We start from the raw sequence: 27,055 nt of genomic DNA on the forward strand, positions 1-27,055 counted from the left end.
TTGCTATTACAATTAGGTCTTTGACACATTTTAGGTTAGTTTTTGCATATAATATGGGGAAAGGGTTCGATTCATTCTTCAGCATGTAAATATCTGGATATCCCAGAACCATCTGGGTAGAAATAGAAAAGACAGCTCTCTGTTGGATGCTGTTGGCACCCATATCAAATGGATGGATCGGGAGACTATCATGTTAAGTGAAATAAGCCAATCCCAAAAAATGATGGTCAAATGTTCTCTCTGATACGTGGATGCTAATACACAACAAGATGTGGGGAGAACAGAAGTTCAGTGGGTTAGACAAAGGGGAATGAAGAGAAGAAAGGGGAGACAGGAATAGGAAAGAAAACGGAATGGATCTGACATAACTTTCCTACATACATATATGAATACACCACAGTGAATCTCCACATCCTGTACAACAACAAAACTGGGATCCTAATTAGCATAAGATATAGTCCATGTTTGTATAAATATGTCAAAATATACTCTACTGCCTTGTATATCTAAAAACAACAAATAACATTTTAAAAAATAAATTGATCACAAATATATGGGTATATTTCTGAACTCTCAATTCTATTCTACTAATCTATATTATCATATTATCACAAGCCGTAGTCACATTGTCTTGAAGTCATGAGATTGACTTGTACTCCTTTTTATGTCTTTTTCAAGATTATATTGGATATTTAGAACCTGGCTACATTTTTTTAAATTGTTTAATTAGTTACTTACTTATTTGATTATCTTCAACTAGTTTATTTGATTATCTGACTAGTTTCTTTTTCATTAGCATGTAGTCACACCTGTCTTTAACCCTAATTGTATTCCCAACACCTGTACAGGACCTGACGCTAATATAAACTCAGTGTAATGTGCTGAATACATGAATGAGTGGCAGAATAATCCATTTTTATGATGATAAATATTCAAAACAGTCTAACCATCCAAAAATAGAGGAAAAAATGTTTAAGTATACATTAATAGAATGAAATAGTATGCAATCATTGAAAACTGTCTTCCCATAATATTTAATGATTTAGGAAATCATTGAGCCCAATCTCAGTCTTGTGTAAATGAAAATAAGGGCTAAGAAAAAGCATAGAAATTTTAATAGAAGTCATCATGGAGGGTTGTGGTTACAGATGATTTTAATTTTCTCTATTTTCTACAATTTTACCCTTATGAAAGAAAGCTAAAGATTGTTAACTAAAAGTATTCCCACTAATTCAGGTTGTGCACAGACTTTTGAATGTTTAGTAATGTTGATGATTCTCTCTCTAGTATTTTATTGTTGGTAGAGCCAACCCCTAATGAATCAAATGGCTGCAGTCTATCAGGGGAGGTGGCCACATGTTATGAATTGTTCTTTAAGAAATCAGAGTTATTTAGTTGCATCCAGGGCAGCAGCACCCAGAAAGAAGACCTCCAGACAAAAGAGGCAGAAGTGATGTTGGTAGTGGTGACCCAAGGCCAGCATCATTCTAAATGGAGAAAAATGGAAAGCATTTCCTCTAAAAACTGGAACAAGAAAAGGATGCCCTCTTTCACCACATGTATTCAACATCATCCTTGAAACTCTAGCCAGAGCAATTAAACCAAAGAAAGAAATTAAAAGGATACAAATAGGTAAAGAAGAACTCAAACTACCACTATTTGCTGATAACATGATTCTATATCTAGAAGATGCAAAAAATTCCACCAGAAAACTTCTAGAATTAATAAATGAATTCAACAAAGTAGCAGGATATAAAATCAACACCCATAAATCAAACACCTTCCTATACATAGCAATGAATCCACCAAAAGAGAAATTAGGAAAATTACTCCATTTACAATAGCCTCAAAAAATAAATAAATAAAATACCTGGGAATCAATCTAATAAAAGAAGTGAAAGACTTCTACAATGAAAACTATAGAACACTAAAGAAAGAAATTGAAGAAAACCTCAAAAGATGGAAAGATCTCCCATGCTTCTAGATAGGCAGAATTAATATTGTCAAAATGTCCATACCATCAAAAGCATTACACAGATTTAACGTAATTACAATTAAAGTCCCAATGACATTCTTCATAGAAATAGAAAAAAACAATCAGGAAATTTATTTGGAAAAATAAGAGACCCAGAATAGCCAAAGCAATCCTTAGCAAGAAAAGTGAAGCAGGAGGCATCACAATACCAGACCTTAAACTATACTACAGAGCTACAGTAACAAAAATGGCATGGTATTGACACCAAAATAGACTTGTAAACCAATGGTACAGAATGGAGGACACAGAGACAAACCCACATAAATACAGTTATCTCATACTAGACAAGGGTGCCAAAAACATTCACTGGAGAAAAGAGAGCCTATTCAACAAGTGGTGCTGGCAAAACTGGAAATCCATATGTAGCAAAATGAAATTAAACCTCTGTCTCTCACCCTGCACAAAAATCAACTCAAAGTGGATCAAAGACAGGCACTATAACAGAGATCCTGTGCCTAATAGAAGAAAAAATAGGCCCAAATCTTCACCACATCAGCCTAGGATCTGAGTTTCTTAACAAGACTCCTAAAGCACAAGAAATAAAATTAAGATTCAATAAATGGGATGGATTCAAATTAAAAAGCTTCTTCTCAGCAAAGGAAACAATCAATAACATGAAGAGAGAACCTACAGACTGGGAGAAAATCTTTACCACATGCACCTCTGATAAAGCATGAATCTCTAGGATATATAAAGAACTCAAAAAACTTAACACCAAAAACAAATAACCAATCAATAAATGGGCTAAGGAACTGAACAGACACTTCACACAAGAAGGAATACAGTCGATCAACAAATATATGAAAAAGTGTTCACCATCTCTAGCAATTAGAGAAATGCAAATCAACACTACTCTAAGATTTCATCTCACCCCTGTCAGAATGGCAGCTATCAAGACTACAGATAACAATAAATGTTGGAGAAGATGTAAGGGAAAAGGCACACTCATACACTGCTGGTGGGACTGCAAATTGGTGCAACCACTATGGAAAGCAGTGTGGAGATTCCTCAGAAAACTTGGAATGGAACCATCATTTGACTCAGCTGTCCCTTTCCTCAGTGTATACACAAAGGACTTAAAATCAGCATACTACAGTAATGCAGCCACATCAATGTTTATAGCAGCTCAATTCACAATAGTTAAACTATGGAACCAACCTAGGTTTCCTTCAATAGATGGATGGATAAAGAAAATGCAATATATATACTCAATGGAATATTACTTAGCTTTCAAGAAGAGAGAAATTATGGCAATTGCCAGTAAATGGATGGAGTTGGAGAATATCATGCTAAGTGACATAAGCCAATCCCAAAAAACCAAAGGCTGAATGTTTTCTCTAATATGTGAATGCTAATTCACAATAAGGCGGAGGGCACTAGAGAAGAATAGCATTACCTTAGATTAGGTAGAGGGAAGGGAAGGGAGGGGAGGGAGGGAATGTGGGGATAGGAAAGATAGTAGAATAAAACAGACATTATTGCTGTATGTACATATGTGACCGCATGATCAATAAGATTCTGCAACATGACACTCAGAAAAATGAGAAATTATATCCCATCTATATGTATAATTTATCAAAGTGCATAAATGCACTCTACTGTCATGTTTAAATAATTAAAACAAAATTTTAAAAAAAATTAAAAAGGAAATCAGAGTTCAAAAGGTTTGGGGTATAACAATCACTGTCAAAAAGTGCCTACCTGAGTCTTATCCCCGACTTGGCAAATCAATATCCCACAAGCATGTGGGGACCCACAAGCCCCATGAATTTCCTCTCTTTTATCCAAACCCTATGGTTTGTTCTTCCTCTCCCACTGGTGTCCAGTGGGCCTGGCTGTGGGTCAGTGCTATCACCCACTCTATAAGACAGAGGTCAAATGAAATTGATTTACAGAACACATAGCAATTTTAAAATTCAAGCAAAATTCTGTTCTCAAATACTTAGGTTTGAAAAAAAATCCTTTAGAATTGGTAAAGTTAGTTGTGGATTGACATCATAGTGGATCCACCGCAGATACCCCCAACACCCACATCCCACCATCTAGAGAGTCCAGCACAGTGGTCTCACACATGTATCTGACAGCACCTTCTCACGACTTTCAAAGTCAATCACTGCCTATTCTCCAGCTTTATATAATAGGATGTGTTCATCTGATGTTATGACCAAAATAATCAAGTTCCGTAACCACTTGACTGAGTGATGCTAAAGTTAAGATTGTTAGGAATGTTTATAAACTTTTGAGAAAAGGAAAACTTTGAATTTGATGAATTAATTTATCTAATCTACATCATATAGCATTTTGTGTCATCAGTTATGTATTTAAAAGTTTCCTCTAAATAATAGCCTTGAATTTGTCTAAAAGTTACTATCTGCACTAGAGTAATTTCCCACACTTAATAGTATCGATCCACCAGTATTGTTAGTCATTTTTTATTTAAAACGTCATCTTTATAAACTAATCAATGGTGGCAGAAGAGTCAGAATATTCTGGAAGATATTTTTAAAAAGCTTCTGGGGACTCTAGGAACATGCTTTAGATCTAGGCAGATGGTGTTTGCTTGGATGTGTTGTGAAGATACATGTACTCATAGAGCTCAGTTTTTAAGGTTTCATGGTCTACCATGTATGTTGTATTCAATGAAAAAGAACGAAAGGTCATTTCTTGGAAGAAAGCCCTAGAAATGGCAAGAAACTTTGGAAGCTACAAACAAGTATTAAAAATTGAAATCACCCATAACCAATTCACCCAGAATAACTTGATATTATGATAAATGTTTTCTGAAGCCCTGTTTATATGGTGGCAGATGGTGGTGATCTCTTTGTTAATACCAGAGACTTTGACACCCCACTGGAAGCTGAAGCCCCACAGACACCACCCACCCCTGATGCCTGTCCCACTGTCCACGCGGCTCCCATCTAAAGGACTTCAAAACTATCATGGGTATCACTTTGTCCTCTGTCCTCCATGACAGGCTCCTGCTGTTACTGCCGTGACCCCAAAACTCACTTGCTGAATCTGTGAAGAGGAGAACCCATGCTCTGGGCCAGGAAGGACGCTCGGCCACTTCCACCTTCCACCCCGTGGGCTCTCAACCTCCTCTGCGCCTCAGCAGGTCCTATGGAATGGATTTCACACACTTTGGAAGGCTGACACATGGCGGGAGTCACTATCCTGTGACATACAAGTCATTCTCTCTTAAATAAAGTGTCATGAATAATCAACTTCCTTAACTCCAGGCAGAGGCTGGCCTGACTCATGGGGCTTTGGGGCGGGGGGGGGGGGGGGGGGGGGTGCACTCGGGATTGAATGGGACCAGGGATGGTTCAGAGAGTGAGCGTGTCTGCCACATGCCAGGCACTCGGCCGGGTCCTTCACGGGGCTCTCCCGTCATTCCTGCTGATGACCCTGTAAAGGCAGTGCTATTGTTGACCCCATTTTATAAAGAAGGTACTTGAGACTCAAGGACATTTCCATACAGCAACCTTCGTCCCAGGAGGTGAAAATGAGAATTAAGTGAAGTTGCCCAGTGGATCAGAGAGCCGGGCACCTGTGGTGGAGGGTGAAGCCGGCTCTCTCAATCCTTCTGATCTTTCTTAGCAAGGCCACAAACAGACGCATGTGAAAGGCGCTTCCCCGGGACAGCCCTTTGGGAATAAGGGGGCTGGGTGTGGAAAGAAGAACCAACCCACCGACTCACTCTCAGTTTTCCTACCTCCTCTGCCAGACTTTTTCCAACTCCCACCCAGTTAATTCAGGGAAGAAAACTAGTCATTTAGCTACATCCTATTCCCACATCTGCTTCCTCAGTAAGTGTGACAACTCTAATCTTTTATTTCACAGAGAAAATTGTATTAATATAAATGCCATATAGGGGTTCATCAAAAGAACCAGGAAGCCTTTATGAACACTGGCTGGTGGCGTGTGTCATCGGTCTCATTACGACGAGGAAGCTGACTCAGACAGGAAGTGTTACTGGGGTTTGGTTAAAAGTAGACCACTGTGCTGGATTTCTTCTGAAGAATCACGGCAGTGCAACACACTGCATCTGCTAGTCAGAGTCAAAGGACAAAGGTGAAGTAGATTCCAAAAATACATACTCATACCCAGCAAAAGCCACATTCCAGCTAATGTGCAAAGGAGGTAAAGCTGACCATCCAGTTTTATTCTACGGCCTTTCCATTCTCACTCTGACGTGAACCTGACTGCTTAGTCTTAGAAAACTCATTCTCTCCCCATGAGCACTGGTTTTCTCCAACCTCCCAATAAAGAGGTTATCAGGCAAGAGGGCCCCAGTATGGCCGGAGAAGCTCTTCTCTGTGCAGCTGAAGCCAGGGCCAATAGCCAGTGTCTCCATTCGGTTTGTGGTTACAGGGACCATCTTCTGTTGTCTTTTCTTGGACCCCAGTCATTGAATTGGAATCTATCCCGGAAGACTTAGTTTGGTTTTGAGATGGGGTCTCACCATGTGACCCAGTCTGGCTTCAAACTCCTGAGTTCAAGTGATGCTCCTGCCTCAGCCCCCAGTGCAGCTAGGGTGGTAGGCACAGGCCACTGCACCCAGCTGGATCAGACCGTATCTGAAACATGGCTTGTGCTGTGCCCTGAGACACTGTCCCTTAAGACCACACTCTTCTTCCCTTCTCACTTCTGATGAACCACTCATTCCAGGACCTGGATGGAATGACCAAGAACAGGGCCAGTCGTCTCTGAAGCCTGAGCTACAGTGATGGCTTTAGGGGTCTCACTACCCTCATTCTGGTCCGTTGCTCTCAACTCATGGTTTTAAAAATACCTCTTTACAGGAAGCATGTGTGTCTCCTGGATCTCATGGGACTGCTTCATGCTAAATCTCCTACAATGTCAGCACGGTCTTGCAGCCACCAGCCAGCTTGCTAGACTTGTTCTGGGTATCCTTGAGCCACCCTAAATAGCTATGCTGGAAACTCTGCAGACTCTTTCCTCAGCTCGGCCCCTGCACCACTCGTTTACAAATCATCATCTTCCTGCCTCTGCACTGGGTCACCTTCACACATACCACCACCCCTGGCCTTAGGTTTCTCCCTCCTAGATCCCTACTGACGGTCAGCCCAGCTCTGGATAACTCAACTCTGGCATCTGAGGGTCACGCTATATAACTGCACAATAAACTAATTCATGTCCAGGTTGGGCAGCCCAGCTCATCGGCCTCTTTGTACAGGAACTTTTTTCTATTCAACTTTCAGATTTCATTTTTCCTCACCAATGGGGATGATTCTTATTCTCATCCATAGTTTTTGTGGAGTTCTTTGCAGTCTAAAACCCATGAATGGGGATGACCCATGTGTCCAACAGAATGATACAAAAGTATCATTTCTAAGAACAGGTCATAAAAAATAATACTACCTTGATCACTGCTCACTTTTTGGGCAGGCCATCCACCATGTCATAAGGACATTCAAGCAGCCCTGTGGAAGGTCTGGAGGAATTGAGAGGGGACTGAGGCCTCCTGCATACAGCCAGTACCGATCAGCAGCCCTGCGAGTGGACCATCCTGAGATGGCTCCTCCAGCTCCAGCAAGCCTTCAAATGCAACTGACATCTGACAACCTCATGAAAGACTCCAAGTCAGAACTTAACAACAAAAGTTTTAAGCTACTGACTATTAATTTGTCATGCAACAACACATACCCAATAGGGTGTGTTTCTCTGTTTCTCCATGATCCTATAACCTTGCAAGGATGGAGGTATACACACACACACACACACACACACACACACATTTTCTAAATTAAACTTTGAGTTTTGAGATCATAGAAGATTTACATGAAGTTGTGAGAAATAATTCAGAAACATCCCCAGTTTTTCCCAATGATAACATCCTGCAAAACTCTATCAGAGTATCACCATGAGGATACTGGTAAAACACATCACATACAGAACAGCCCCATCGACACAAGGATCCCTCACCTTGCCCCTTTGTGGCCATGCCCACCTCCCTCCTGGTACACACACACACACACACACACACGTGTTTAACCTCTGACACCGTTTATCTCTTTTCTATTGCTATCATTTTGTCATTTCAAGAAAGTTAAGTATGTGGAGTAATGGCAGCCTATCAACTTTGAGTAATGGCTGTCTTCATTCAGTGTGATTCTATGGAGAGTCATCCAGAATGTTCTGTGTATCAATAATTCACTTCTTTTTAAAGCCACGTAGTGTTCCATGGTATGCTTGTTTAAACGTCCACTCTTTGAAGGACATCTCTGCTGTTTTAGTTTTAAGCTATTATGAATAAAGCTGCAAGGAACTTCTATGTGCAGGTTTTTGCATGCACATGAAGTATCCCATCTCTGAGCTAAATGCCCAAGAGTGAAATTGCTGGTTCATACAGCAGTTGCATTTTTAGTTTTTAAAGACATTTCCTGTGGTAGGAGGAAAATATTGAGGTCCTAATCCCTGGAACCTGTAAATGTGATTTTTTTTATGGCAAAAGGGACTCCATGATTAAGGATCTCGAAAAGGAGAGATTGCTCTGGAACATCAAGCTAAACCATAAATGTTACCACAAGTGTCCTTGTAAGAGGGAGGCAGAGGAAAACTTGGTCACAGATGAGAAAAGGGCAATGTGACCACAGAAGCAAAGCCTGGCGTAACATGGTCACAGTTCAAGGAGTTCTTGCAGCCGCAACCTTAGAAGCTGAACAACACAAGACATGGATTCTCCTCTGGAGCCTCAAGAAAAAAAAAAGAGAGAGAGAGAGAGAGCCCTTGATTTTAGCCCTGCAAACTTTCAGAATTGTAAGACAATAAACTGCTGTTGTTTTAAGCTGCTTTGTAGTACCTTCTTAAATCAGCAACAGAAAACTACTACACTGCGGTACCGTTTTTGTTCTGGATGTCATTGGGCCCCGAGGTGTCACCCTAAGAAGCCACGCTGTTTCCAGGGTGGCCATGCCAGTTTAGGTTCTCATGAGTAGTGCATGATCTATTTTCTCCACCACCTTGCCAGCATTTTCTACTATTGTTATTTTTTAAAAAACCATTCTTCTTGGCATGTAATGATACCTTTCTGCAGCATTAATTTGCATTTCCCTTATGGCTAATGACGTTAAACATGTTTTCATGAGTTTATTTGCCCTGGTGAAATATCTTCCAGGTCTTTTGTCTATTTGCTAATCGGATTCTTTTTGCTTTAGTACTACTTTTATTGCTTATTACTTATTATTAATGTCTCTTAATTTATAACTTATGACTGTTTCATATTGTTTTCATCACTGACTTTTTGAGAGTTTTATAGATTCTAGATACTAGTGCTTTGTTGGACATGTGGTTTGCAAATATTTTCCCTCACTTTGTAGTTTTTCTTTTCGTCCACTTACCCAGGTCTTTGTAGAACATATGTGTTTTTAACTTCTGACGAGATCCAATTTGTCACTTTGTCCTTTTTTTTATATTTAATTTTTTTATTTGTTCTAATTAGTTATACATGACAGTAGAATGCATTTATGCACTTTGATATATCATATGTAGATGGGGTATAATTCCTCATTTTTCTGAGTGTACATGTTGCAGAATCACATTGGTCATGCAATCACACATATACATACAGTCATAATGTCTGCTTCATTCTACTATCTTTCCTATCCCCTCCCCTCCCATCACTTCCCTCTACCTAATCTGAGGTGATACTATTCTTCTGTAGTCCCCCTGCCTTATTAGCATCTGCATATTCTAGCAAACATTCGGCCTTTGATTTTGTAGGATTGACTATTTTGCTTAGCAATGATAGTCTCCAACTCTAACCATTTACTGGCAAATGCCATAATTTCACTCTCCTTGAAAGCTGAGCAATATTCCATTGAGTATATATACCACCTTTTCTTTATCCACTCATCTTGAGGGACACCCAGGTCGGTTCCATAGTTTAGCTATTGTGAACTGAAGCTGCTATAAACATCAACTTGGCTACATTACTATAGTATCTGATTTTAAATCCTTTGGGTATTAATCAAGGTACTTTGCCCTTTTAAGGACTGTCCTTTGATGTCAAGTCAAAGGATTCTTGAACCAGCCCTGAATCTCAAAAATGTCCTCTTGTGTTTTTTACTAGTTTTATAATTTCCACTTTACATTTAAGTCTATCATTCATTTTGAGTCAATTTTCACATAAGGCATGAGGTTTAGGTCAAGATTTATTTTTTGCCCATCAGTGTCACTTGCTCTACAACAATTTGTTGAAGAGGCAATCCTTCCTCTGTTAAATGGCTTTCACAACTTTGTCAGCAATCAGCTGTCCATATTTGCACAGATCTACTTTAGGATTCTTTATCCTGATCCCTTGATCTGTGTCTCTCCCTCCACCCTATCATACATTTTTAAGATATTTTAGATATTCTGGGGTCTATGCCTTCCACATAAATTTTAAAACAAAATTTTTCCATGTCTACAAAATTCCTTGTGGGAATTGTGATAGGAATTGAATTAAAATAATAGTTTAATCTGGGGAGAATTAATATCTCTTCTATTTTGAGTCTTAGTCTAACAACATGGTACTTGTCTCTACTTACTCACATCATTTTTTATTTCTTTCATCAGCTTAAAATTTTTCAGGAAACACACCCTTTACATGTTATGTTGGGTTTAATATAAATATTTTTCTTTTCTAGTGTGTCTGCAAATAGGGTACAGCAATTTTAATTTCTACATGTTCACTCTGAGCCTTCAGAAATGGGATTACTTGTGTGTAAGCATCTTGGATCCTATAACTTTGCTAAACTTACTTATTAAAGTCTTTTAAGAATTGTAGCCAATCCCAAAGAACTAAAGGCAAAATGTTTTTTCTGATATGTGGATGCTAAATTACAAAAATGGGGGTGGGTAGGGAAGATTAGAAGTACTATGGATTAGACAAAGGGGAATGAAGGGAAGAGAGGGGGAATGGGAATAGGAAAGATAGTAGAATGAATGGAACATTACTTTTCTATGTGCGTATATGACTACATGGCCAATGTAATTTTACATCATGTACAACCAGAAGAATGGGAAGTTATACTCATATTTTATATATATGTATAAGTCTGTCAAAATACATTCTACTGTCATATATAATAAAAACAAATAAAATTTTAAATAAGAATTGTTTTATAGATTCTTTAGAATTTTCTACTAGACAATCATATCATTTGTTTCTTATTAACCAATCTGTTTATCTTGTACTTATTTTTCATGCTTTATTGCAGTGGCTAAAACTTTAAGTGTCATGTTGAATCAGAATGGTAAGAGCATACCCCTTGTTCCCAGAAAGCATTCTGTCTTTCCTTGGTAAGTGCACTCTTAGCTGTATGGTTTGGTAAGTCCTTTTTATCAAGTTGAGGAACTCCCCCTTACTCTTAGTTTGCTGAGGACTCCTATAATGAATGGGCATTGTACTTGGTAAATATTTTTTCTGCTTTAATTGATAAGATCATATGATTTTTCTTATTGAGACAACTAATTCTATTGCTGGATTTTCAAATGTTGGACAAATTTTGAATACCTGGAATAAATCCTACTTGGTTATGACATCTAATGGTTTGTAGATATTGAAGATTTTATTTGCTAATATTTTGTTAAAAACTTTGTTTGTGAAAGATGTTACCCTGTAATTTTCTCTCTCTCTCTCTGTCTTGCCACCCCACTCCCCAATCCCTAACCCTTAGTGCTGGCTTGTCTAGTTGTAGTATCAGAGTAATACTACTTTCATAAAATGAACTGGGAAGTGTTCCCTCTTCCATTTGCTAGAACAGATTAAGTAAAAGGAGTTTTAATTCCTTAAATGGTTAGTAAAATTCTCTGGTGAAACTCTCTGGGTCTGGGGACTTCTTGTTGGAGAGCTTTCTAATTGCTAACTCGGTGTCTTTAATGATTGTGGAGCTGTTCTAGTTGTCTCTTTCATCTTGGTTGATTTGGGATAGTTTGTGGTTTTAAAGGAATTGACCCACTTTGTCTTAAGTTGTTGAATTTATGAGCATAATGATGTTCCTAGTATTCCCTTAATATCTTTTTAATGATTGCAGAGTCTGTTGAGATACCCCCTATTTCATTCCAGATATTAGTGATTTGTATCATTCCTGCTATTAGTGATTTGTATCTTAGGTCTTTCTATCTGTGTGAATCTTGCTAGGTTTTTCAATTTTATTGATTTTTTTTTTTAAGAATCCGATTTGGAGTTTATTTATTTGACCCCATTCATTTCCCATTTTTAATTTCATTGATCTATGTTTTTATCATGGTTATTTCCTTCCTTCAGTTTGCTTTTACTCTTCTTTAGTTTCTAGAGACATTTAGATTATTGGTGGAGAACTTTTCTCTCTTCTGATGGAAGCATTTGGGGCTATCAATTTCCTTCTTTGTGCTGTTCTAGCTGTGCCCCCCATATTTTGATCTGTTGTAGTTTTCTTTCCATTTAATTCTATGCATTTTTTTAAATTTCCTTGGAAATTTCTCCTTTGTCCCATGGATTATCTACACACATTATTTAATTCCCAAGCATCTGAAGACTTCCCTGTTGTCTTTCTAGGACTGATTTTTAATTTAATTCCATTTTAATGCAATTCCATTATGTCCAGAGCGCATAGGCTGTAGGATGTTCATTCTTTTAAATTTGGTTAGATTTGTTTTACAGCAAAAGACGTGGTGTACTTTGATGAATGTGTCATGGGCACGTGCAAAGAATGTTTATGGGAAATAAACCTTGCTCATTGTGAATGTTCCTTGGTGAGTGTGTCATGATCGTGTGACAATGTTTATTCGGCTGTGGTTTCATGGAATGCTCTATGTATATCTGCTAGATCCTGTTAGTTGATTCTGTTTTTAGTTTTGATATGTCCTTGCTGATTTTCTGCCTAGCAATGGCTGAGAGTGGGCTGTTGAAGTCTCCAACTATAACTGTAGAAATATGCATTTATTTTTGTCGTTGTGAGACAAGAATGGATCCTACTGCACATGCTTTGCAGCATCAAGCTCTTGTCAACTAACATTGCCTTGTGGAAATCTTTTCAAACTAACTGTAATGGGATTCTAATTCACTTCCTTACATGGCTGCCTACCGTCCCATGGTGTACACACACCTGAATTTATTCCACTATTCTATAGTGATCCACGCACTTTGTTTGGTGGGTGATGTAATTTCCAGTCACCATTCAACTGGCCTTCTCAGTTGATAGGGGGCTGACGGGTAGAGATTCACTGTTGTGAAGTGGCCCACGGGGCTGAGGGAGGAGAGCACCGGGGAGTCTATAGTGAGCTTTTTGATTAAACAAAAAAAAAAAAAAAAGTATGACTTTGGAAATCACCAATAACTCTGCTTGCAGATTTTTTGAAAAGCCATAAAGTAAGCTTGATCATCCAATCGTCCTTTCCTGAAAAAAAGAGTAGCAGTATCTTAGATAAAGATGAAGTTATAGCTCCGTCATGCAAACATAGGAACTAAAGACCAGAAATATTCTTCAGACAGGACCAGAGTTCTTAAAATAAAACATACACCAACCCTGGCCAAAACTGCAATTCCACCATATTCTTTACTCCAAGTAGGGTCTCTTGAATTTAATTCACAGACTAGAATGTAAACAGATAAGAGAATCCCAAATATAGTGGAATCACTATTGAAGGAATGAGAAATGTTGAGCTTGGGGAAGAGAAAAGGGAAAATACATCTTCAGCGACGCTGAAGATTGTTCTCTGGTGAGGAGGGAGTCCGGGGCTCCAGAGGGCCAATTTCAGCCGGATGAAGGAAGGTCAGCAAGCATGGGGCGTAGTGACCTGAGAATACCGACGGTGACTCTCTTCGACATCATCAAAGGAATTTGAGCCAGATTCTAGCCCTGGTTGGGTGTATTCCAGCTCTAAGAGGCCACAGTCCATGTTAGGGGCAAGTGACAACTCACACCGAGGGCTGGCTTCCCTCCAAGGACAGTCAGTCTGCAGCAGAGGGCCTTCCCCGCCCCCCGCAGACACTGCTCACTCTGGTCTCCAGAGAGCTCCTCACAGCTCTCTGCCCTGACACCCTCCACCCCTCCTCCGTCCTGATTTGAATAGTCCTTCAGGACCCTGAACACATCCCGCCTCCTCTCCTCCTCGCGAGGACTTTCCTGGTAATCCACCCACCACTGACCTCTTACCACGAAATTGGCCCCTTTTGGAACACAGGGTTCTTGTTATTATTGTTGTTGTTGTTTCCTTGTTAAAATGGGGCAGCTTTTTCTGTTTGATTAGATGGCAGTCCGTTTTAGAAAATCACCCTGTACCTCTTTTACCACCCACCATCCCTTCCACAAGGCAAGGTACACAATTGAACCCATGAAAAAGATGTGTTGGTCCATTTATTTCCCCCGTTTCCTTTTTATAAATTCATGTGCTTTAATTAGAGGTGGGTTGACATGGTGGCATTAAGGAGTTTGGCTTTCGGTTTGGAAACATCCTGGCTGTACAGAATTTTAACATGATAATGATCTTCTCGTGGCTCTCATTAAAGTTGACACTCTTACTCAAACTCTCCTGGGGTTAACTAAAAAAAAGAAGGATGGCAGGGTGCAGAATTCATGGGTCTGCTAATTACGTTTCCCATCCGATGGAGAGCCTGCAAAGTCTTGGGGTGGGCTGGGCAGGCATACATGCCCGTTGAGGAATAAGGGTCAAGGAATCCGCAAAGAGAACAGAGTTCAAAGTGTGCTCTCTGGAGTTGCCTTCTACAGTCGAAATAAGTCCTTAGGGGAATTTCTCCACCAATCACTTTTGATCTGTCACATTCCCCAGCGCCCTGCAGCCACCTCTCTATTCCTCTGTCCTCACATATGACCTGTTTGTCAGGGAGAGCTTCCTGTTATGGTTAGAGTATGGTTGTCCCCTTGGACACTCACATCACCCAATGGGAAGGTGTGGGGGTCATGGACATGGAACCTTCAGGAATGCCATCTATGAAGAATGGGCTAGTTCTCACCTTCACAGGTACCATGAGAGAGAGTGGCTGGAAAGAAGACTGCCTTCGGGTTTGGCCTCTCCTGCATATATACCTTCTTGCCTTTCTGCTTTCCAACCATGAGTTAAGGAGTGCAAGACCCTCACTGGGTGTGGTTTCTCAAGCTTGGACTTTCTAGTCTCCAGAACAATGAGCCAAAATAAATCTCTTTTCTTTATATAGCACCTGTCTCAGGTATTCTAAAAACATACTAAGAAAACTGACTGACCACCTTTCCCATAATCCATGGCCTTACAGCATGTCTTAGTTGGCTCAGGCTGCTATAACAAGTATACCATAGACTGGTAGCTTTAACAACAAACATTTCTCAGAGTTCTGGGGGCTGGCAGCCCAAAGTCAAAGTCCAGCAGATCCAGGGTCTGGTCAAGGCCCTCTTCCAAGCGTGCAGATACCAGTGCTCACATGGCAAAAAGAGAATGAGAGGGCTCCCTGAGACCCTTTTATAAGGGCATCCATTCCTCCCATGCCTCATGCCTAAATACTTATGAAAAGTCCCAACTCCTAAAACCATCACCTGAGGGCTGGGATTTCAACATAGGAATTTGGGGGGACACAAATACTCAGAATACAGCATGCATATAATTCATAGTCTTTTACCATGACCTTTCAATTTATCTTAGGTTCTCAGGACCCTGGCCCCAGGCATTTGGCAGAGACTCTCACTTACAGTAGATTTTTATGTGATGACTACAAAGAAAACACTTGAAGCTGTGGAGAGCCTGACAAGGAGCCCTGACAAGCTAGCTGCATGACAGAGGTAGGAAAGGCGGTTGCTTATTTGGGCTGAGTCTTAAAGGCTAAAGAGCATTATCTTAGATCAAGGTGGGATGGAGAGAAGGGGCCCAGCAGGGAAGAGTTAAACCCAGAGGTACAAGAGGTCTGGGAAGAAGCAAGTTGTCCCGTGCTGTTGAAGTTTTTTTGTTTTTTTTTTTTTGGGGGGGGGAACAAGAGTTGAGGTTCAAGAATCAAAATGAGGCCACATTGAAAGTTTTCACACTCCTATTAAGGAATTTGGAATGAATTCTGAAAGCAAGGAAACACAGAGCTTTTATTTAAATTAGAAAGATGAGATGGCAAACACGAACCTTAAGAAAGACAAATAATTCACCACATTAACAGAAAAAGGTAAAAAAACGCATGTTTATCTTACTAGATGCTGAAAAAAAAAAAAAGATAAAATTCCACAACCATTTCAGATGTTTTTAATTATAAAAACTAGAATCACCGAAAAAAAAAATTCTAATTTGTAAAAAGTGTATATAATAGCAAATGTCCTCTTTTGTGGTTGAATACAGAAGGATTCGCTTTGTAACCAGAAGCAAGAAATTAACCTCCATCAATAGAATTCATCATTGTACTCGAGACTCCAGCCAAGGCAATAAAAGCAGGAAAGGACTGATATTAGCTAAAACTTATTGTGCACACAGGCAAAAAATATTTCCCTAAGTGGAGAAATGAATACGGAAGAATGTGCACTATTGTATTATTGTAAGAAATGATAAATGATCTTTGTGTCTAATAGGGAACTGTTGGAATAAATTTTAGCCCAACCATAATTTGAAAGTGAACTGCATACCAAAAAAAGAGGAAACACAATTGTAGGTACTAACATCTAAAGTTCCCCAAGGCATGTTAAGTGAAAAGAGAAGTCGCAGAACAATACAGGTCGAATGTTTTGCTTTGAATAACGGAAAGGAATAAAGAAAGGAAAAGAAGAAGTTGTGTGGGGTGTGTGTGTGTGTGTGTGTGTGCGCGCGCGCGTGTGCATGCACACCCTGGAAATTTAAACAGCAAATAAATATATCAAATTGGCTCTTGGAGAAATAAAATTAAAAGCATTGAGAAGGGCAACAAGGCCCAGGAAATAGTGGTGCCCAGTCACCGGTGGAGATCTGACAAACACACGCACCCTTAGCCTTTGACGCTGGTCCAGCTGCCACCACCTCTCCTAATTATCACCTAATGGCCTCTACTCTCACTCCATCCTTTGCAGTGGTTCTCCATATAGAACATGGAACCATCTTTCTTCCACACTCTGCAGGTCCAGAGGGCTGCAGGGCCGGCCTGGCCTCTCTCCTCCTCTAGCTCTCCACCCACACAGCCAGCCTCTATTTCTATCTCCTCCCCGAGAACGGCCCCACTCAGGCCCAGGACTGACACTTACCCACACTTATTGCGCCCACCTTCCAGAATGTTCCACCCAACATTTAAGTCTCCGTTTAACATCGTCTCCTGGGAGAGCCATTTTGATTTCCATGTCACCATGACCAGCGTGGTCCCTCACATTGCCTCTCCTCTGCCTCCCTCACCACCACTTTATCCCCAACTCCTAACGCAGCTACCCCCGGAGTAGAAGCTCAGTAAACACCTGTTGAGTTAAAGAATCCATTAATGAATTGTTGGAGGAATGCGGTGAAGAGTAGTCGGAGAGGGGAAGACAGTTCAAGAACGATCCTGAAACAAATCTGGGAAGACAGAGAAGAACTGGGTGCTTCTTTCACAAGAACCAAAGAAGAACCTCAAGGCAGAGCCCGGGAGTCTTTTAGAGAGAGGGTGGGGGTCAACAGAATCTGGAGCTGCAGGGAAGGAGGTCGAGCCGGACAAGACCGGAGGAGGCTACAGATTCCATATCGAGGGACTCCAGGGAGCCCTTTCCAGAAAGCTGTCCACAGGTTGGGAGACGCCATCACTGCATGTGGATGTGGACAGAAGTGAAGTGCAGAAGGGAGGGGTGCAAGAAGGAAGGAGGGAGGCTGAATGGGGGGCAAGAGGAAGAGAAAGCTATTTTAGTGTGGAAGAGACTTAAGGAAGATGTCTATTAATAACATAAAAAACAAAGATCATAAATGCTCAACACCCAGCATTTCCCAATATGGCGCTGCATCTAGTCCATACCTGGAGATGGAGTCCATCGGATCCATGTGGGGTATCTCCACAGGAGTACCACCGCCCATCTCTTCCCACTGCCCCTGACAGCATTGGGCAACACCACAGATCCTCCCTGCCTTCTCCACTGAGCCAGCCATTCGCCACACTCCAGCACACCCGGCCCCAGGGCTTCTAACCCAGATGGTGAACGGGGGCAGCAGGAGGGAGAGAGTGGGGCAAGGCAGGCGGCTGCAGCCCACCCTGGGAAATCAAGCTCGTCCCTGTGGCCATTGTTTGATGAGTTCTGGTTTACTCCCCCAGCTCAGTCCATGAATCACTTTGCAAACAGAGTTGCTATCTATTACGGGAGTTGCAACTCCCAGTGGGGGAAATCACAGCTCAGTTCTTTAGATAGAGCAGCCAGAACCACTTCAGAAATGATCATTTAGAAAGCGGTTGCTCCTTCCCTGAAACCAGAGGAGACCCTACGGAGCTCAGCTCTAGACAGAAGTGCACGGGCCATGGGCCACCAACACCATCAGTCTGCAAGATGCGAACAGTCAGAAGTAGATAGAGACTTCTTGGAATGTAGGAGCAGGAGGGACCCCAGGTCAAATGATGCCCCACACCCCTTGCCCACCTCTGAACTCATCCCAGCTTCCTGAAATTTCCCCTCCCAGTTCCAATTTCTTTCTTCCTTCCTTCCTTCCTTCCTTCCTTCCTTCCTTCCTTCCTTCCTTCCTTTCTTCTTTTTCTCTTTTCTTTTGTTACTGGGGATTAAACCCAGGGGGCACTTAACCACTGAGCCACATCCCTATCCTTTATTATTTTTTATTTGAGACAGGGTATCGCTGAGTTACTTAAATTGCTGAGGCTGGCTTTGAACTTGCAATCCTCCTGCTTCAGCCTCCCAGACTGATAGCATTTATTTACTATTTGTTCTACAATGTGGTCAAGGCCAAATAGAAACACCCTTCAAAATACTTGTCTTGAAAAAAAAAAAAACCATAAGAGGAAATTTTAAATTGAGAGAAAAAAATGCATCTGTAAATTATTATGGTTATGATTATTTGCAAATTAGAAAAAAAATGGTGTGTCAATTTTAGGAGTCAAATACCTTGGTGCAGAAACATGCCTCTTCTCCTGTGTGGCCAGTAGTGATTTTGTATCATTAATGTATGTGATGACTGCATGTCCTGCTGCTGACCTGGCTTCTCCTCATGTGGTGACACTAGGTGGGACACATGAGTTCCTCAAAGTGTCCGTCCAAGCCTCCACTGGGTGACAAGTTCAGAACCCTCTGTGGATGCCTGAGGTCAAGGATGGTACTGAAATCTACATCTATATATAATTAGATTTTTTTCCCCTGAAATGTACAAACCTATGATAAATTTAATTTACATCAGCTATAGTTAGAAACTAACAATAATAATAAGTAGTAAAAGAGAACAATTATAATAAAAGTTATATAAATGTGTTTTCCTCTCTCTTGAAGGAGTCAAGACAAATATTCATATTTTCAAACTGAGTTTGACCGGAGGTAACAAAAACCACAAACAGTAAAATTCCAGGTAAGGAAGGGGGCAATCAATTTGTGGCTTGTATGTTTTGTGTGTTGTGTTCATGTTTTAAAACCCCCATCTTTAAATTTTGTGCAAGAACGATTGACAAAGCAAGTCACAAGTCTCACGAGTAATGTCACAAGGCTCCCAGGGCCTCCGGCGAAAGGTCAGGATCAGTGTGAGATGGTTTAGGATCGGGAGAGCTCCTCTGGAGTTCTGGAGAGCAGGGGTCTGACAGTGGGCTGCAGCCTCCTGATCCTTCATCAGAACCAGATGCGAACACCCTGCCTTAGAGAAATAATTCAGAGTTTTGTGGCAAATGTCTGTCCGCCCCCCTCATCCCTCCTCCAGGGTCAGGGAATGGCAGAACAAATGGGGTCAAGACCCATTTTCTCCCAATACCAGTTCTTAGGCACCTCTCCTGCTGAGCTGGCTGTGGGGCCTCTGGCTAGGGAAGGCTAAAGGGGTCCAAACTGAGACTCGGGGAGGAAGAGGAAGCAAAAAGGGATGTTCTAAATCCTTGGCAGCAAAGGTCTTTGGGATCTGATGTAGGACACCCTAGTGGCCTCTGCCAGAACTACACCATGAGCTTGCCATGGGCTGGGTCTATTTCTGCCAGCCTGAAGCATGGCTTGAGAGCTAAGAGGGGGCAGGAGGTCCCCAGTGGCCTGGAGACACACACCTGTGCTATTCACTTTTCTATTCAGTCATAGGAAAATGCATGTTCTCGGGAATGATGGGATGCACAGAGGCCCTCCTGACTAACTTGCACTTTGCCCATCTCCAAGGGGAGCAGTAAGTCATCGTGAAGGGCTGGCTCTTCCAACCAAATAAAACCCTTAAAATAGTTATGTTTTCCTTGTTTTACCTGGAGAGTGAAAGCTTTCAGTGACCCCTCCTTTGGTCCTTTGGAAACCATAGGAGCCCAGATTATTCAGTACCTCTGTTAACAACATCCTCAGGGGCTATTTCCTTGCCAGCAGAGCTGGAACCCTGTTTTGATTCTTAGTTTTGTTTTTCTTTTTCTGTGTGGACTCTTGGCTATAGAAAGTTTTAATATTTGCAAAGTAAAACGCAATAGTATTAAACAGACGGTCCGCAGGGCCCTCTAGACTGCCAAGCAATTATACTTAATGGACTTTGATCAGATGGAGTTTGTCAGAATGACCTCAGCAGAGAGCCCTGCCGATGTGAGGCTGGGTGAAGGCCAAGTTCCGTGGGGTTTGAAGAGTTGGTATGAGTTAAAGTTCTTAAAATTTGGAATGAAATTTTTGCTTCTTATTCTGCCTATTCAATGGATGGAAGGGTGGAAGGACTCGGAGTCCTTCTGCTTTGGGAAAACACATTTCAGATGACACTCCAGCATGGCTTAACGTCCAAACTCAGCAGCATTATAACAATGAGCTCTTTGAACATCTTTTCTCATGAAGCCTCAGTTTTGAAGAGTGTCTGATTTCTTTACATGGCCACCAGGGTTTCAGGAGTCTGGGAACTCGAATGGTCAAGGGAAACACCAGTTCAAACAACCTCATTTAAATTCCTTTTCTGCAGCTTCCAAGTTTCACTACAGTTCCTCCCAGGAGCCTGGAATCATGGCTAAAGACCCAATTTTTCCCCATCAGTAGTAGGATTTGCTAGGTTACTTCTGGAGCAGGGCGAGCATGGTGCACATGTGTAATCCCAGCAACTCAGGAGGCTGGGTCAGGAAGATCACAAGTTCAAAGCCATCCTCAGCAATTTAGTGAGGCCCTAAGTAACTTAGCAAGTCTCTGTCTCAAAATAAAACATAAAAAGGGCTGGGAATGTGGCTCCGTGGTTAAGTGCCCCTGGGTTCAATCCCCGTTACTATATATTTTTTAAAATGGATCAAAGAAGCCACAGATCCAGCTAAGCTACCATTGTCTGCCCTGGCAAAAACAAAAGGCTGACCCAAGGCAGAGACACGTTCCAGGAGCTGAGAAGATGCTAGCTCACCAAGGGCAGTAGGTGATTGCCTTCTGGGCAAGTCAGGTGGGGCAGGAGGCTTGAAGTATACCCAGCACCTCCCCACTCACGGAGATGGAGCAGTACAATACAGCCGGTAACTATGAAATCACGGCCCTTGGCTCCTGGTATCTTGTTGGGGATCCAGTGGTCTAAACAGAGATGCCCAGTTCCCCCCACTCCAACTGAGCCGGTGACATTTGTAACTGTTTTGAAATTCTGAGAAAAGTCACCAGTCCTAGCACTGGGAAGCACCATCTGTTGCACATGTCAGGGGACAATTGTCGCACTCTTATTGTTTTAGTGAAGGGAGGAGGAAGTGAAATCACAATGGGAACAAAGCAGTTTGGTTTTTTACCCAAACTAGAAGCTAGTCATTATGAATTTATAGGTCCAAAAGCTTATTATAAGTGTCAAGGTATAGCTGCTCATACATCTGCACACTCCATCCATCCTCATGTGCAATTACACATCCACGTGCACCACACTTCACCGTGTAAATTTATATACCCACACACCCCATCCATTCAGGAATGCAGTTACATATACATATACCCCAATGGCCAACATCCATTCTAGTGTGTAATGGCGCACGCGCACGCACACGCACACACACACACACACGGGTCAACATCCACCCACTCAGTGGGCTATTCCTATGTTCAATGCCTCCCACTGTAGACATTCTTTATCTAGAACATACTGTAGATATTATATGGTAAAATGCAAAATGAGAAACAGTCTCACATACCAGGAAGTAATTCACTCCTTTTCTGATTGTTAAGATCTCCTACAGATAGCCGATTATTTTCAGTAATGAGTGACACTCCACCAACCAAACCCTGTAGAAGTCTGACAGAGCTGTCACCAAAATTCATGAATGGCATCATCAGCTTGCTCAGTAAATGCTGGCAAGAGTATTACAGCTCTGAGCAGTGTGCCCTTAAACCCTTGCTCTTAAATTAGGCCTCCTGATTCTTGATATTAGCACTTGGGTCAGTTCTAAATGTGGTCACTTCTGATTGTGTGTACACGCACACATGCTGGTCATTGATCTCAGGGCCTCAACATGCTAAGCACATGCTCTACCAGTGAGCCACATCCCTACCCCTGTGAGCTTTGTGCAAGTCTGTGATGTGCCCCGTGGAGGCACATTTCTTGTGGGACCTACCACGGGGCCAAAGGCTGACCCGGTGCAGCCCATACAGTATCACCTTCCCGTCTTTAGCCTTGAGCCTCAGTCTTGTCTTCAAATGGTTCTTCTACAACAGCTTAGTGGCTCTTTAAGAACTGAGCTCCTCTCCACCCCCCTGAACTAAGCACATCTATCTTACCTTCCTCAGTTTTCCCTGCACAGACCTGAGAAGCAACATATTGCCTTCAAACCTACCAAAAACCTACAGCAGCTGCAGGTCACTGGAATGCTAGCCACCTTGGACTTTAGGGCAATAGATTTTTAAGGTGCCCAGCACCATCATCAATATTCTTTTGTATTTCTATCCATCTATTAGGTCCAAATATAAAATAGGTTTTAAATAGAAATTTAATGAAAATATTCATTCATCTTTGCTGTTGGGTTTTTCTTTTCTGTCTATCCAAAGCATATTTTCTTGTTCTTTCTCTGTCACCAAAATGAAAAGGAAAAAAAAAAAAAACAACAACAACAAGTTGTAGCTAGACTCAGATGTGTAAAAAGGTGTTGCTGGTAGGGACTCCCTGACATGAATACAGACCTGGAGACTTCCTCAGGTACATAACCTCTTGCTGTTAATAAATGGCAAACTCGGGCTGGGGATGTGGCTCAAGCAGTAGCGCGCTCGCCTGGCATGCGTGCGGCCCGGGTTCGATCCTCAGCACCACATACAAACAACGATGTTGTGTCCGCCAATAACTAAAAAATAAATATTAAAATTCTCTCTCTCTCTCTCTCTCTCTCTCTCTCTCTCTCTCTCTCTTTAATATATATATTATAGAAAAAAATATTTAAAAAAAAATAAAAAAATAAATGGCAAACTCAGTGGTAGCAGAAAGGACAGATTAAACATACCACAAGCTCTGGATTCTAGTGTTGCTCAGGAACTTTTTTACAGTGTTAAATTTTGATTCTTCATTAATTAATATTACTGATATAATGCTTTGAGGCTTCCTAGATGATCAAAAGCCACCAGACTTCTGTATTTCTCAGTCCTCCTCTTATGTAAGAAAATCAAGTTTAAATATTTGCTAATTATCATGCTGTGTGCAACATCCTGATAGCACCTGTCATCAGGTATTTCTGAGAAGCCAAAGTCTCTAATGATCCAATATATGAATTTTCCAGAAAACTGGAAACCATCCAGGGCTTTCCTTAATTTAGGAAAAAATATATATATATCAAAGAGAATAACAACTCCTTTCTCCAACTCTAGACCTTTAGACTTTATAATTGATATCCAGTCACATGATAAAGATTGCCCATTTCTATCTACCAGAAATTATTTAAAGGAAGGATATCAATAGAACTATTTACAAATCAGTAAAGAACACCCAAATAAAGGGGTTTTTTTCCCAGTTTCACGATTTTTTAATAAAATACATTGATGGTTTAACTGTACGTGGGCAATGTGGGAATTTGCACATGTGCACCAACAGAGGGCCATGTGATAATTTGAATCAACATGCGCACAAGGAATGAAATTGTCCTTTAGTATCTGATTTCCTTTCTGCGTGATTTCGAACTTCTCCAAGAAAGCAGGGACAACGCCAGCATTTATGTTCACATGACCCTGTGGTTCACAGCTGCTGATGAGCAAGGGGGCAAACCAAGGACAGTACCCAGCACTCATTAGTCATGCTATGTACCCACTGGGTCATTGTAACCCACAGGACATAGATAGGCTCTGAACAGATCCAGCCAGCCCTCTGACTCTCGGAATACCATTACTGAGGGTCACTCAAAAGATGGCCAAGCCGAGCAGATTTATTTTAGAATGATCATCATTATTTTGCCACAGCTGACCTTCAGAATTGGACAGTGGCCTTCATTCTAACACAGAATCAAAGCCCTAAGCAGAGTGTTACTTTTTTCAAGGTAAACTTTAAAAGCCTTAGTTTGACATTATCCTCAGTTTGAAGACTACCCTCTATGTTTGACACAACATATAAGCTTTGTCAAGATATATTGATGTATTTTAAATGTAAGTCTTTTTGAAAAATAGCAATTATACCAACGTTCTAGAGATGGTTAATACACTCTAGTGTTACAGTTTAACCTCAGAGTTGTCAAGGTTTTTTGGTTTGGTTTTGGGTTTTTGTGGAGGGTTTTTTTTTTTTTTTTTTTTTTTTGGGGGGGGGGGGTGAGGTTGGCCCCTGGTTATGTACTTTAAACAAGCAATACAAGAAGAATATTCATTTCTTTTAAGATAAACTCAACCAAGTGTGCATACTTTATGCTGATCTATATCCCTTTTGGTAAAATATAATAATCCATATTCAGAAGCTAAGAAGCAGGTCAAATTAAAATGCAGACTCAAACAAGAAGGGACCCTTTCTTAAACACCAATAGTCATATTATTTATCAGTGCTTTTCATATAGGTAAAGATAACCCTTACAATAATCTGTTTCTTTGGAAATTGTGGTTCCAGAATTGCCAAGATACTCCATGTTACCTGAAGATGCGTTCTGCTGAGTGTTCGACTGGATCTGCAGCCAGTATTTACAGACCAGATATCCCCACTGGTTTTGCAATGTTATTAACACAGGTGGGGACAGAATGTGTGTCTCAGTTCTTTTTCAATTCAAAAAAAAAAAAAAAACATGTCTTGGATCCAATGTAAGCTGGATCTTCCCCTCTTGGCCAGGGGAAGTCTGTCCAGGTGTAGAGGCTGCTGATCCGCCGCCTGGCGGGCAGGAGGAAATAAGCATTTGACAGATTAATTGAACTGAGCTGAGTATTTGCTCCTTAAACATCACAACATGTTTGCATAAAGAAAAAAAATCTATTAACTACATCGTGTTTTTATAATTCTCTGTGTTGGAAGAAAAACTCCTTTCCAGCCTGTGGCTTCAGGTAGCAGCACCTTCAGCCCCTCTGAGCCCATTTAAATGGAAGGCTACAGCCACTGGGAAAATAGTCCCAAATTCTCCTTTCTCTGCTGTAAACCAAACCACTGGATATGGAATGAAAGACCCACGAAAACCTTGCTCACAAGAAAAGTAGAAGCCGTCTTCTAGAAAGCAAGACAGCGTTTGACCCGCCCTGCCAGGAACTGGAGATTGTTGCTGTGGTGGGCAACCTCTTGCCCACTCCGCCAATAGGCGAGGACACCGTGGAAATAGAGACATTCGGTGAAACTCTCATCCCCGCAGGGGGCTGCCCAGGTCTAACAAGTGTGTTTCAGCAGCGCGAAGTAGGCCATTCCCTCGGTCCCACGGATAAGCGCCCACGGTGAAAGGACCACTGGCCGGACATTAGGTGAGGCCAGGTAGCAAAGGCATGCCAACCGGGTGGAGCCCAGGGGAAAGCAAGACAGAGGGAGGTCACGCGTTTTTTTCAACCTTTTCCCACTGGATGCGGGAAAGGCGCATTTCTAGTTCGCTCCCGAACTGATTTCTGAGGAGTGCGCATCTCTTCGCCTCTAACGTGACAGCCACGGGTGTCCCCCCGCACCCTAGGGCTTCAGGAAGAGGCCTGACCGCAGCTGGCTCTCCTGCCCGGCCTCCGGGACCCCCACCAGGACGGCCCGCGCCAGTACCCACCTTGACGACATAGGTGACTCCGGGTCCCAACACCTGGTCGTTGGCGTGCGGCGCCCCCCGGGGGGGCCTGGGCAGCGGCTCGTCGCCTGGCCGGCCCTTCTTGGCGGTGCTCATGCTCACGGCCGGGGCGCGGGGCGCCGGGGGCGCGCTGCCGTCCGGGGCGGCCAGGCTGGGCGCGCTGCAGCTGCCCGAGAGCCGCGCGCCCGCCCGCTCCCGGGCGGCAGACGACAGGCCGCGGAGGCCGGAGCTGGAGAGTTTCAGGTGGGACACCTTGTGAAGCAGGTGGCCCAGGCTGCCGGGCCCATCGTCGGGCGCTTTGCGCAGGGCTTCGCCGGACACCAGATAAGGGGCCGCCTCCGGGGTCGCGCGCGCCGCGGAGACCTTGCCGCCGCCGCCGCTGCCGCTCACCGACAGGCTGTGCAGAAGGTCATCGACCGATGTCACCGAGTCATTCCTGAAGCGGTTGTACTTGGTGCGTGGAAGCATGCCCCTCCGTGGGCTCGCCGCATCCGCCCGGGCGCTGCTGGTGCCGGCCCCCGCGCGGGCTGCCGCGCATAGCAGGCGAGCCGCTGGCCCCGGAGCGGGACGAAGAGCTGGGGTCCCAGGACAGCCTTCTGGAGAGGAAGAGCGGAGTCAGAGGACGATGCACTCCCACCATTAAAAGCCAACACAGCAGCGGCCGCGCAGCCCCGGCCCGGGAGACCGCTGCTTGGGGTTGAACGTTTGCTTTGCAAAAGTCATAGTTGCCTGTGATGGAGAGCCCAGCTGCTTGGGGCTGCTCACAGCGAAAGCATGACTCACTCTGAGAGGAGACCCTTCTCAACAAAGGCTCGGTGAGCACTGCAAATCACTTCCTGTAGAAGAAGAAA

General features: G+C 42.4%; 1 protein-coding gene across 1 annotated transcript in view; it reads right to left on the reverse strand.

Annotated features, from left to right (window-relative positions):
• The window catches only part of Shc3 (SHC adaptor protein 3), a 162,797-nt gene extending 136,125 nt beyond the window's left edge, over window positions 1–26,672 (reverse strand). The window contains exon 1 of the mRNA XM_027955428.2: window positions 26,187–26,672. Within this exon, the coding sequence (XP_027811229.2) occupies window positions 26,187–26,672 (486 nt within the window). The remainder of the gene's footprint in view (window positions 1–26,186) is intronic.
• Window positions 26,673–27,055: the final 383 nt, after the last annotated feature.

The sequence above is a fragment of the Marmota flaviventris genome, chromosome 16, assembly GCF_047511675.1.
Source record: "Marmota flaviventris isolate mMarFla1 chromosome 16, mMarFla1.hap1, whole genome shotgun sequence".
Classification (NCBI taxonomy): domain Eukaryota; kingdom Metazoa; phylum Chordata; class Mammalia; order Rodentia; family Sciuridae; genus Marmota; species Marmota flaviventris.